The sequence below is a fragment of the Zonotrichia leucophrys genome, chromosome 21, assembly GCF_028769735.1.
Source record: "Zonotrichia leucophrys gambelii isolate GWCS_2022_RI chromosome 21, RI_Zleu_2.0, whole genome shotgun sequence".
NCBI lineage: Eukaryota > Metazoa > Chordata > Aves > Passeriformes > Passerellidae > Zonotrichia > Zonotrichia leucophrys.
In genome coordinates this window covers 1628842-1641635 of record NC_088190.1, presented here as the reverse complement: position 1 = coordinate 1641635, position 12794 = coordinate 1628842, and the positions used below count along the sequence as shown (strand labels likewise).

General features: G+C 47.4%; 1 protein-coding gene across 3 annotated transcripts; it reads left to right on the top strand.

The window, feature by feature from the left end:
- Positions 1-9: 9 nt before the first annotated feature.
- Positions 10-10540, top strand: CCNL2 (cyclin L2). Of its 3 annotated transcripts, XM_064730538.1 has the most exons (12): positions 10-292; positions 1059-1133; positions 1395-1504; positions 1789-1909; positions 3049-3113; positions 5843-5942; positions 6034-6138; positions 6340-6481; positions 7155-7272; positions 7355-7447; positions 9691-10107; positions 10400-10540. In XM_064730538.1, the coding sequence occupies exons 1-11, from the start codon at positions 26-28 to the stop codon at positions 10076-10078; spliced, it is 1584 nt and encodes a 527-aa protein (XP_064586608.1). In that variant the 5' UTR covers positions 10-25; the 3' UTR covers positions 10079-10107; positions 10400-10540. The 3 variants fall into 3 exon arrangements, with proteins under 3 accessions (XP_064586608.1, XP_064586612.1, XP_064586611.1); XM_064730542.1 differs by lacking the exons at positions 10-292; positions 1059-1133; positions 1395-1504; positions 1789-1909; positions 10400-10540 and adding an exon at positions 3820-3933 and having other exon boundaries at positions 1919-3113; positions 9691-10078; XM_064730541.1 differs by lacking the exons at positions 10-292; positions 1059-1133; positions 1395-1504; positions 1789-1909; positions 10400-10540 and adding an exon at positions 3820-3933 and having other exon boundaries at positions 1919-3113; positions 5161-5942; positions 9691-10078.
- Positions 10541-12794: the final 2254 nt, after the last annotated feature.

Genomic DNA, 12794 nt, shown 5'->3' with positions numbered 1-12794 from the left:
GCCAGCGAGGCGGCGGCGGCACAAAATGGCGGCGGCGGCAGGCGGCGGCCCCGCGGGCCCTCAGGCGGCCGGCGCGGCTCCCGCCCCGGTACCGGGTCCCGGCGCGGTGCTGATCGGCGACCGGCTGTACTCGGGCGTGCTGATTACGCTGGAGAACTGCCTACTGCCCGAGCACACGCTGCGCTTCACGCCTTCCATGAGCAGCGGCCTAGACCCGGACACCGAGACCGAGCTGCGCGTCACCGGCTGCGAGCTCATCCAGGCGGCCGGGATCCTGCTGCGGCTGCCGCAGGTGGGGCGGGGCGCGGGCAGGGATGGGGCCAGGACTCAGCAGGGCTAGGCTGGGCTCTTCTTTGTGCGATCTCCCGGTTACCGGGCGGGCAGGCCCCGAGGCCTCCCCGCAGTTACCGGCCGGGCAGGCCGCGGGGCCGCCCGGTGCTCGGGGCTCGTTCGGGGCCGCTCGGGGCTCGTTCCGGGCCGTTCGGAGCCGCTGGCTGCCGGATGCGGTGATGTCAGCGCCGCCCCCGCCGCCTCCGCGTGGGGATTGTGCAAAGGCGGATTTCCTAAGGCTCCTCTGCAGCCCCGGTGACCTCGGCGAGGTTTTTGTTTCCACGGAGAATTTCAGGCCAAACAACCTCGTTGCTCTCTGAGAGTAAAACTTTCCGAGCCTTAGCATATTCAAATGTATGCAAATCATGACGCGATTAGAGTGCTCCTCACTTTCCACGCCCAAAAAGCAAATATTTTTCTGACTTACTTTCATAACTTTGAATTTTATTTGGTTTTCAGAATTTTCTTGTTTTTTGTTATTAATTTAATAGTTTAGAGCGTATTTCCACATATTTTATAAAAGAAAATTAGGATTTGCCGTCTGTATTTGACTTGTAGGCAGTATTTAAAGCATTGATAGCATTAATTACTTTAGCAACACAAGTTTTCTTCAGATACCATTAAACTTCCTCTCATGCTTAGTTAATCTTCTGGAACTTAAATCTATTAAAATTTCTCTTTGGAATTGGTAGTTTTGTTCATGGCTGTTGTGATGATCTCATTTTTAGGTGGCTATGGCTACAGGACAGGTGCTATTCCAGCGTTTCTTTTACACCAAGTCTTTTGTGAAGCATTCCATGGAGGTAAGAAGGCATTAAATGACATTTGTTGCCATATTTATCTTCTGATCTCTCTTGGCAAGCTGTTATCTGAGTGTGATCAGTGTTAGGAACTTGTCTGGAGTTTATAGTTCTAGAGAAAGATATTTAGTAGTGACTTTTTGTCAAATATTTGATTTTTTGGGGGTTTTTCCTTCGTTATCCATCCTTAAACTGTTGTAGGAGCTCAGTTCCTGAAGTGGAAATGAAATAGAGAAAATATTGTATTTTATGCTCATTTTTCAGCATGTTTCCATGGCCTGTGTCCATCTGGCATCCAAAATTGAGGAAGCCCCCAGGCGCATTCGGGACGTGATCAATGTGTTCCATCGCCTCAGACACCTGAGGGAGAAAAAGTAAGCTGAGAATTCAGAATTATCTGAGTTATCTCTGTTGTATTTAAATTATTAAGCTTATTATTAACTATTATTATGGTGCTGTTATTAAACAATAGCATCATTCCCTGTTTCATAAATCAGGGAATATTTCAGAGTGATCTCATGAAGTGAGCTGACCTGTTTTAATAAATCAATATTTTTGGTGTTATAAATAATGATTTTTTTATTATTTTTACACAATTCAACCTGAGTTTTCTTCAGGGTTAAGATGATAATTTTTTGAGTTTGACCTTGTCTTGCAGAAAACCTGTGCCTCTAATATTGGATCAAGAATATGTGAACTTGAAGAATCAAATAATTAAGGCAGAAAGAAGAGTGTTGAAGGAGTTGGGATTTTGTGTTCACGTGAAGCACCCTCATAAGGTTTGTACTTTGTAAATTCACTCCTTAATCAAAGTTTTGTGTTCTGTAAAGCTCTGAGGAGGCTGCCTGGAAGCTCTGTGGATGATGATCAGTGAACTCAGTGAGATTTAGTTTCTTACCATCCTGATGTTTTCTTTCTCATTTAAGAGACTCTTACTAATTGCTCTCGTATCACTGCTGAGTGACGGCGAGGTGGCTGCAGGTGCTCATTATTCCTGGAAGGCAAATTGGATCAGTAGGTAGCTGTGGTGGTGGAAAACATCACCTCAATTTAGGTTCCCCCAAGCAGGGAGCCATTTGGAGGCCTGGGCTTGTCGTGGTCACTCGTGCTGAGGTATTAAAGATCTCTGAGACACTTTGGAGTGTGTTACAGCCACGCTCAGGCTTGGCTAGAACTGAGGCAAGGCTCCAGTAAAAGTAACAAATATCAGAGTGGATGATACTTGAAAGATACAATTGCCTCAAATGTTTAAATTGTGCCTTAGCTGGTAAAAGAACTTGGATTTCTGTGCCAGCACAATTGGGGATCTTGCTCTTCTCTGCTCTAAAAAACTCCTGTTCAGAGCTGCCTTTTTGAGCTTCTTGACATTCAGAATTCCCTTTTGTCACCCACCCCAGAGGGCAGCTCTGGTTTATTAGTGGGGTGAATTGTGCCATTATCCTTCCTCTCTGCAGCCTTGTTTTCCTTGCAAACCTGAGGAAAACCCCTCAGAGCTGAGCAAACCCTGGCACGGTGTTAGATCTGTTCTCTGCAAGCACTGCCAGCTTCCCTCGCTGCTGATTGCACCAGGCTGCAGCTAAAAAGGATTTGTGGGGTTTGTAGGAGAACAAAATCCATCCACAAAATCCCTAAATGAAAATCCCTAAATGAAAATCAACCCACAAAAACCTGAATCAAAATCCCTGAATCAAAATCCATCACAAAATCCCCGAACCAAACCCAGGTGGAGACAAGGCCAGGACAGAAGGGCTCAGCAGGTCAGAGCTGGTGTGGATAAACATGGGGATGGTGCAGACTCTTGGTTGTGGAGTGTTTTAGGCCTTGAAAGAGGATCACAGATGCCTCATGGATGTCCCTCTGCAATGAGCAGGTGGCTCTGCAGATGCTGGTTAATAACTCAATGACCCATATCTTCCAGATAATCGTTATGTACCTTCAGGTATTAGAATGTGAACGTAACCAACACCTGGTCCAGACCTCATGGTAAGTTGATTTTCTTTGTTCTAAGAGACCAGAAGGGGCAGTAGCAGAAATATGTCACTTGAGGCACTGGGCAGGATTGCTCAGCAGTGCTTGGGGCCACCCCAGACAGCTCCACTGTCCTTGGTGTGCCCCAAACTTCCCAAAAGTTGAGCGGCCTCTTAAGTTGGAGGCAGTGTTTTAATGGTAAGGTAGCTTTCCACCCTGACTCCTCACTTCCCTCCTCTCTGCTCTCACTTTCCAGCTGAAGGGAAAAGCTTGGGTGGGTTTAGAGTTGTTCCCTCGGGGTTTTCTTCAGGGTTAATTCAAGTTTGTTCCCAGTGCTGGGAAATGGCTTTTCCCAGGGCCTGAGTTTGATTTCAGGTGTATCTAAAGCTCAGCACAGATAAATTTCTTTTATCTATGTGGATAATGCAAGATGTCAGCTTCTAAGAGTGGATAGATGGATAGCCTGCATTCATATTAGCCAAGAAATGTTCTCTGCCTTATTGCTCTCATTAATAAATATTTACTTGGGGGTGGGAAGCTTCTGTAAAATCCCACATCTTAGACTTTACCAAATAATCCTTTTTTAACAATAAATAAAAAAAACCCCACCACCTTTAGTGAATCCAAAGACCATATTTCTGCTGACTGAACTGTCTGGTACTGTGAGCTGTGTGTAGAGAACCAGTTTTGACTTTTCTTTTCTGTACTCTTTTGATCAAAGGGTAGCCTCTGAGGGTAAGTGACTAAGACTTCTCCTCTGCTGCCCATGGTGCAGGGATAGCTGCCGTCTTCAGTCAACCCAAAGCTCTCCCAAGAGAAGGCTGGCTCTAGACAGGTGGTATATACATGATAGTAGAGTAACTGGCCAACTGCTTCTTGTGCTTTTATTTTTTTATTTTACTCTGCATTTTTTTTTTTGATTGTTTGTATATTTGATAACCTGAGCGTTGAAGTTTTGAATTAATTTTTTTTTAAATTGTTCTATTTCTCTTAACTGTTATAATGTGGTGTGTTTATTATATGATAAAGTGAATTAAGGTGGGGTTTAAAGCTTTTAAAAGGGATGAATTAACAACGAAAAATCAATAGTTTGAGAGATACAATTATCTGAAATGTTTAAATGAAAATAGTAGTACATGTGTGAAGCTTGGAGACCAAATGTGCTATTTAGAGACACTTGCCAGAAGCATTGCATGGAGCAGTGGAATGGGATTTTGGACTGCCAGAATCTGTTGGTTATGGAAGGAGGGAGGGGAGGGACAGGGAGGGAATTACCCCAGTTGGGAGAGGGGTCAGATGTTCCAATAACTCATCTCTGTGCTCGTGTTTGTTGCTTCCAGTACCCAAAAACTGGTGGGTATCCAGTATAACTGGTTTTTGAAATGTGCATTTTTACAACATGACCTTTTTCTTAAGCTATTGTGACAAGGATTCATTTCCTCCTGTGTCTGGCTGAGCCCACAGGGAAGATGTGCAGAGGCCAAACTTGGAATCTGGTGTGGTTCTCCATTTGGCAAATCAGAAAAAAATCACTTTGGAGCTTCCAGATGTTCAAAGTCAACCTTTCCTTTATAATTCCTTTAGCCAAAAGGTTTGTGCTCTCTTTGCAGTGGGTTTAGAAGTTCCTTTCTCCCAGAAAGATGGGTTAATGTTGCTTTTTTGGGGCAGCAGTTGCTGTTTGTGTAAACAAGAATTGAGGACAGGTGGGAGTTGGGAACTCTGGGATTCCAATCCCTCCTCTCTGTCCTTGCAGGTGCCTGTGGTCTCTGCTTGGATACCTTGGGGGTCACTGAATCCTTGTATACTGGGTACCCACATGGTTCATTATTATTTAAAATATTATTTTAAGGACTTTTCTTATGTCTGGTTTTAGTTTTTCTCATCTGATATTTTATTGACATATGTGCTCTCAAGTCTAGATCTTCTAAAGCACATCAGCTGAGAGATTCACAGGAATTTACTTTGTGTATTTAAGATTTAACAACAAATAATGCTTCATTGTACTGACTGGAATATGTGCAATATTTTACAGTTTTCTCATTCTGTGAATATTCATTTTAAGCAACCTTACTGAAATGGGACAATTTGGAAACCTTATTTCATGTGCCACAGAGGAGATCTGCCTGAACTCTGACTGTTCTTCTGAACTGATCTTCCCAAACACCCTGATTTCTCCTATGGCTGACTTTTTGCATCAAAAAGAATTCAGTTCTGGATGGAAATGGACCCTGAAACCCCACTGGAAGCTGAGCTGTGCTGAAGAGGATTTCATTTCATGGCAGAACTGCTCCAGGAGCTGCAGCTTTTACCACACACCTGCTCCTGCCCTGTTGCAGGGGGACATGTGAACCTAAAATTCTATTTCTGAGTATTTCTGAGCACACTGTATGTTGTCTTGATGAAAAGAACTTGTTTATTGCATGAGAGCAGGCCAGTAGAGATCCAGCAGCAAAAGTGAAGTTAAAATTGGTTCTCTTCTCACCACTGAATTTGCAGCAGTCAGACTTTGTTTCTGTCACACATCCCTCCCCTTGAGGGATTTAATTTTTAGTTATTCCTTTTATTTTTCTTGTAGTAAAACCATTCAGCTTCTCTTTAGATTTACAGGAGTAGAATGTTGAAGTCTAGTAACTGAATGCAGAAAGAAATAGCCCTTATAGAAGTAAAACCAAGCCAAAAACCCAAAACAAGAGCCCCAAAGAGCTTTGCAGTGCCTTGCAACCTCCTGCTCTCGTGTTTTTCAGGAACTACATGAACGACAGCCTGAGAACTGATGTGTTTGTGAGGTTCCAGCCAGAGAGCATTGCCTGTGCCTGCATTTACCTGGCAGCCAGGACACTGGAGGTGAGCCACACTTTGATGGATTTGGGGTTTTTTTCAAGCCTTTTTAACAGGAGAAGAAATCTGAGCTTTGTCTGTCTCTCTCTCCTTTCAGATCCCTCTTCCAAATCGCCCACATTGGTTTTTACTGTTTGGAGCAACAGAGGAAGAAATTCAAGAAATCTGCTTAAAAATCTTGCAGCTCTACACAAGGAAAAAGGTTTGGTTCTTTTTCATGTTGGGAGCCCTCAGTGAAGGCTGCAGGAGTTGGAGAATTTGAGCTTGTTTAAAACCACAGCTGCAAGCCTGGAAGTGAACAAAGAGCAGTCAAAGGCTGGAACCCCTTGAATTTTCATTCCTCTCCCTGGGAATGGGTAAGCAGGAAATTCAGCTCTCACAAGCAGTGCTCCTGTGTTCACAGGTGGATTTATCTGATCTGGAAAGTAAAATAGAAAAGAAGAAATTGGCCATCGAAGAGGCAAAAGCACAAGCTAAAGGTCTGGTACCTGAGGGAGTTCCAAGCTTGGATAACACATCGGGATTTTCCCCCATCCCAAAAAATGGTAAATAGTGGATAACTCATTTTTAATAACTCTTTCACATCTTTCATGTATATTTACCCTTTTGGGAAGCTTTTACAAGTGTGGTTTGGAGTTTGTTGGGGATTTTTTTAAGATGGCTCCTAGCACTACTCAACTGGCAGGGTTTGAATAGCAGTAGCTTTGTGATTTCTTGAATCAGATAAAAGCTAAAATCAAATTAGTCTGAAATTAAGACTAGTTTAAACCCATATAGGCCAGGGGCTTGCTTTTATGTGGATTTGGCAGTAAACTCAAATCCTTGCCCCTGGCACGTTGTGCTGATGCAATATTGAAGCAGAGCTGCTCTGGCAGGGGTAACATTTTGGGATGTTGGGTGAGGAATTTGTTGGTTAAAGTTTCCAGTCTGGTGCAGTCTCACCTAGAAGACAAAATTCACCATTTTCTCCCCCAATTTACCCTTTAAACAATGCAGAATAATTGGCAAGGAGAGGAGGGTGGTTTGCTGCCTTTTCTTGCAGTGACTTCAATACTTTGGCAGAAACATTTCAGGTGAATTTCTGCCTTCTGTGAACTTGTTGAGATCTGCTTGTGGGTGGCTGTGTGAGCAAAGCCCAGCTGGGCAGAGTTGGGGTGAGGGGAGCCTCAAGTCCTTTCAGGTACTTTCCAAAGAGGTAACAAAAGCTTCTTCTTGCAGAGTCTCCAAAAGAGGTGAAAGGAAACAAACCCTCACCCCTACCTGTGCAGGCCATGAAGAATGCAAAAAGGAAAACAGAGGGAGCCAAGAGAACCAGCTCCAGCAGCCCAGTAAATGGGTAAGGTTTTATGAGCAAATAGCTGATTTTTATCCCATGAGTACTCAAAGCAAAATAACTGAGAGATCTTTGTGTCTGGCAGTGTCCAGAAAGGAAGAGAGAGCAGGAGTCGAAGTGGAAGCAGAGATCAGAGTTACTCAAGGTCCCCATCGAGGTCTGCATCCCCCAAGCACAGGTAGGGTGTGATCCCAGTCCCTCCAGTCCCATTTCCCAGTGATCCCAGCCCCTCCAGTCCCATTTCCCAGTGATCCCAGCCCCTCCAGTCCCATTTCCCAGTGATCCCAGTCCCTCCAGTCCCATTTCCCAGTGATCCCAGTCCCTCCAGTCCCATTTCCCAGTGATCCCAGCCCCTCCAGTCCCATTTCCCAGTGATCCCAGCCCCTCCAGTCCCATTTCCCAGTGATCCCAGTCCCTCCAGTCCCATTTCCCAGTGATCCCAGTCCCTCCAGTCCCATTTCCCAGTGATCCCAGTCCCTCCAGTCCCATTTCCCAGTGATCCCAGTCCCTCCAGTCCCATTTCCCAGTGATCCCAGTCCCTCCAGTCCCATTTCCCAGTGATCCCAGTCCCTCCAGTCCCATTTCCCAGTGATCCCAGTCCCTCCAGTCCCATTTCCCAGTGATCCCAGCCCCTCCAGTCCCATTTCCCAGTGATCCCAGCCCCTCCAGTCCCATTTCCCAGTGATCCCAGCCCCTCCAGTCCCATTTCCCAGTGATCCCAGCCCCTCCAGTCTCATTTCCCAGTGATCCCAGCCCCTCCAGTCCCATTTCCCAGTGATCCCAGCCCCTCCAGTCCCATTTCCCAGTGATCCCAGTCCCTCCAGTCCCATTTCCCAGTGATCCCAGCCCCTCCAGTCCCATTTCCCAGTGATCCCAGCCCCTCCAGTCCCATTTCCCAGTGATCCCAGCCCCTCCAGTCCCATTTCCCAGTGATCCCAGTCCCTCCAGTCCCGTTTCCCAGTGATCCCAGCCCCTCCAGTCCCATTTCCCAGTGATCCCAGCCCCTCCAGTCCCGTTTCCCAGTGATCCCAGCCCCTCCAGTCCCGTTTCCCAGTGATCCCAGCCCCTCCAGTCCCATTTCCCAGTGATCCCAGCCCCTCCAGTCCCATTTCCCAGTGATCCCAGCCCCTCCAGTCCCATTTCCCAGTGATCCCAGCCCCTCCAGTCCCATTTCCCAGTGATCCCAGCCCCTCCCAGTGCCAGCTTTGATAATCCATCACCAACAGGCTGAGGGGACCCAGCAGGGTTTGCTCCCAGTCCCTCCCAGTCTGATTTCCCAGTGCCAGCTTTGACAATCCATCACCAGGAGGCTGAGGGGATCCAGCTGTGGGTGTTCACAGCATTACTGGAACTGGAGTTCCTAAAAAATCAGCGTTTTTACTGTAGCCAGATGGAAGCTTAGGACACAAGATGAGTTCTCATGGTAGAACAGCAAAATGCAGAAGGACATTCTTCAAATTCAAAATGCAAAAGAATGGTCTTAAAATTCAAAATGCAGAAGGGCGGTCTTAAAATTCCAAATATAGAAGGGCATTCTTAAAATTCAAAATACAGAAGGAAGGTCTTAAAATTCAAAATATATATACAGAAAATTCAAAATGCACAATGGCATTCTTAAAATTCAAAATGCAGAAGGAAGGTCTTAAAATTCAAAATGTATATACAGAAAATTCAGAATGCAGAATGGCATTCTTAAAATTCCAAATATAGAAGGAAGGTCTTAAAATTCAAAATATATATACAGAAAATTCAAAATGCAGAATGGCATTCTTAAAAATTCAGAATGCAGAAGGGCGGTTTTAAAATTCCAAATACAGAATTCCCTTATATTCAATATTTAATTCCCTTGAATTCTTAAAATTCAAAATACAGAAGGAAGGTCTTAAAATTCAAAATATATATACAGAAAATTCAAAATGCACAATGGCATTCTTAAAAATTCAGAATGCAGAAGGGCATTCTTAAAATTCCAAATATAGAAGGACACTTTTAAAATTCCAAATATAGAAGGATGTTCTTAAAATTCAAAATGCGGAAGGGTGGTCTTCAAATTCCAAATATAGAAGGACGTTCTTAAAATTCAAAATGTGGAAGGGTGGTCTTCAAATTCCAAATATAGAAGGACGTTCTTAAAATTTGAAGTACAGCAGGATGTGCTTCAAATTCAAGGAAATGGCAAAATGAGGAAGGACATTCTTCAAGTTCAAAATACAGAAAGACGTTCTTCAAATTCAAGGGAATAGTGAAATGCAGAAGGACGTTCTTAAAATGCAAAATATGGAAGGACATTCTTCAAATGCAAAATGTGTTCTTCCAATTCAAAATGAGGACAGAAGGTCTTAAAACCCAAGAAAGCAGCAAAATCCAGAACGAAGTTGTTGTAATTGAAGACAACCACGTTTGCTGTGTTTTCCCTTGCAGGAAGAGCGAGAGCTACTCCACGTCCAGCGGCTCCAAGTCCCAGAGCCGCTCTCGGAGCCGCAGCGATTCCCCCCCCAGGCAGTTCAACCACAGCTCCGCCTACAAGGGCTCCAAGGGCCGCGGCTACAAGAAATCCAAGGAGTACAGCAAGTACCAGGGCGGGCACAAGGGGCGCCGCTCCCGCTCCAGGAGCTCCTCCCGCTCCCGCAGCCGCTCCCGAGAGCGCCCCGAGCACGCGGGCAAGTACAAGAAGAAGGGGCAGGGACACTACTACCGCAACCACCGGCACGAGAGAGCGCGCTCCTACGAGAGAGGGCACCGCTACGACAGGGACAGGGACAGGGAGAGGGACAGGGAGCACCCCGGGCACAGCCGGCACCGCCGGTGAGGGACACAGAGCAGCCTGGGCACAGCTGGTGAGACAGACAGACAGACACACAGAGCAGCCTGGGCACAGCTGGTGAGACAGAGCAGCTGGCACAGCTGTGAGCAGACAGACAGACAGAGCAGCCAGGCACAGCTGGCACTGCCAGTGAGGACACACAGAGCAGCCCGGGCACAGCTGGTGAGACAGACAGACAGACACACAGAGCAGCCTGGGCACAGCTGGTGAGACAGACAGACAGAGCAGCCCGGGCACAGCTGGTGAGACAGACAGACAGACACACAGAGCAGCCTGGGCACAGCTGGTGAGACAGAGCAGCCTGGGCACAGCTGGTGAGGGACACACAGAGCAGCCTGGGCACAGCTGGTCAGACAGACAGACAGAGCAGCCTGGGCACAGCTGGTGAGGGACACACAGAGCAGCCTGGGCACAGCTGGTGAGACAGACAGACAGACAGAGCAGCCTGGGCACAGCTGGTGAGACAGACACAGAGCAGCCTGGGCACAGCTGGTGAGACAGACACACAGAGCAGCCCGGGCACAGCTGGTGAGACAGAGCAGCCTGGGCACAGCTGGTGAGACAGAGCAGCCTGGGCACAGCTGGTCAGACAGACAGACGAGCAGCCCGGGCACAGCTGGTGAGACAGACACACAGAGCAGCCGGCACAGCTGGTGAGACAGACAGAGCAGCCCGGGCACAGCTGGTGAGACAGAGCAGCTGGCACAGCTGTCAGACAGACAGACAGACAGGCGCTGGGCACAGCTGGTGAGACAGACAGACACACAGAGCAGCCGGTGAGACAGACAGAGCAGCCCGGGCACAGCTGGCACTGCCAGTGAGACAGACAGACAGAGCAGCCTGGGCACAGCTGGTGAGACAGACAGACAGACACACAGAGCAGCCTGGGCACAGCTGGTGAGACAGACAGACAGACAGAGCAGCCTGGGCACAGCTGGTGAGACAGACAGACAGACAGAGCAGCCCGGGCACCGCTGGTGAGACAGACAGACACACACACAGAGCAGCCCGGGCACAGCTGGTCAGACAGACAGACAGACAGAGCAGTCGGGCACAGTGGTCAGACAGACACACAGAGCAGCCTGGGCAGAGCTGGTCAGACAGACAGACAGAGCAGCCCGGGCACAGCTGGTGAGACAGACAGAGACAGACAGAGCAGCCCTGGCACAGCTGGACAGACAGACAGACAGAGCAGCCCTGGCACAGCTGGTGAGCCCCCCGGGGCTGCTCCTGGGGGTTTCTCACTGGTGAGCCCTTTCCTGGGGGGGATTCCTGCTGGGGCTGCTTCCCAAGGGAATTCCTGGAGCTGCTTCCCAAGGGAATTCCTGCCAGCGAGCTCCTGAGCTGCTTCTGAGGGAGTTCCTGCTGGTTGGCCCTTCCTGGGCTGGTTCTCACTGGTGAGCCCTTCTTGGGCTGCTCCCGAGGGAATTCCTGCTGGTGAGCCCCTGGGCTGCTTCCCAAAGGAATTCTCCTGGTGAGCCCACCAGGCTGCTTCCTGGAATTCCCAGAGAGAATTCCCTCTGGTGATCTGGGGTTGCTTCCTGATGGAATTCTCTCTCTGGCACCCCGGGCACAGAGCTGGGAGCTGCTTCCCCAGGGAATGCCCACCAGGGCTGCTCTCTGAGGGATTTCCCTGCAGCACCCAGGCACAGTTGGTGAGCTGGGGCTGCTTCCCTTGGGAATTCCCTCTGGAACCAGCAGAGCCGTTCCCCATTGTGCAGGGTTAATGTGGCTCCTGAGCCAGCACTTTGTGCTCATCCCTGACCCCAGAGCAGAGCCTGGCAGGTGATGTTGGCAGTGCCACTGTCACCCTCCCTTGGAGCTGCTGTCCTGCTGCCCAGCATTCCCATCCCAGGGCAGCCAATCTTGGGGTGCTGTGCCCAGCAGCTCTTCCCTGTGGGGCTGGGAAGCTCCTCAGCCCCCCAGCAATGCTTTGGTGCTACCAATGCCCTCTCTCCATGCTGGCTCGGTGATGTTGTACAGGTGGGAGGTGATTTTTTTTTTTAGTCCTGTTGCCTATATTAGGTTCTCTGTGTATATATATATATATATATATTTTGCAGTGTTACAGTATGGGAAAATGGCCTTCCTAGCCTTTACACTTTACCCACAATGTAAATAAGCATTTGTTTAATACAGGTGAAGATATATACAGAAAAATTCAAAAACTTGAATTCTATCAAAAGGAAAAAAAAAAAAAAACTTGTGTAGAAAATTCTGATAAATGTGAAAGTATTTAGCTCTGTGCATTGAGAGTAGAATATTTTTATCTGTGCAATGCTGTGTGCAGGCCACCAGCTCAGAAGACGTTTCCTATATATCCATTTGAAGTGGTTGAAAATTCTTGACTCAGGATCTTTGAAGAATTGGTAGTTTGTCAGTCTGCATGCTTGATGAACAGAGCAATTAAAAACTCAATTAGCAGAGCCCCACAGCCCAGTAGTATCAGTTCTAGTGGTATATCTGAGCTGTTACTCTCATGCTCCCTAATTTCATTAAAGTATTTGATTTTCTATTACATTCGCTCGAGTTTCTTATGAGCTCCCCCACTTGTGCCTACTCATAAGGAAAGAAATTGCTGCAAAATGAAGAGATTTTTAAACTGCAGTAGATTCAAGACTTGGAATTCAATCCCCATTCCCTTAAAGGCAGGAATTTTGGGCACCAAACACAAAATCCTACAATCCACGAAGATTTGAGG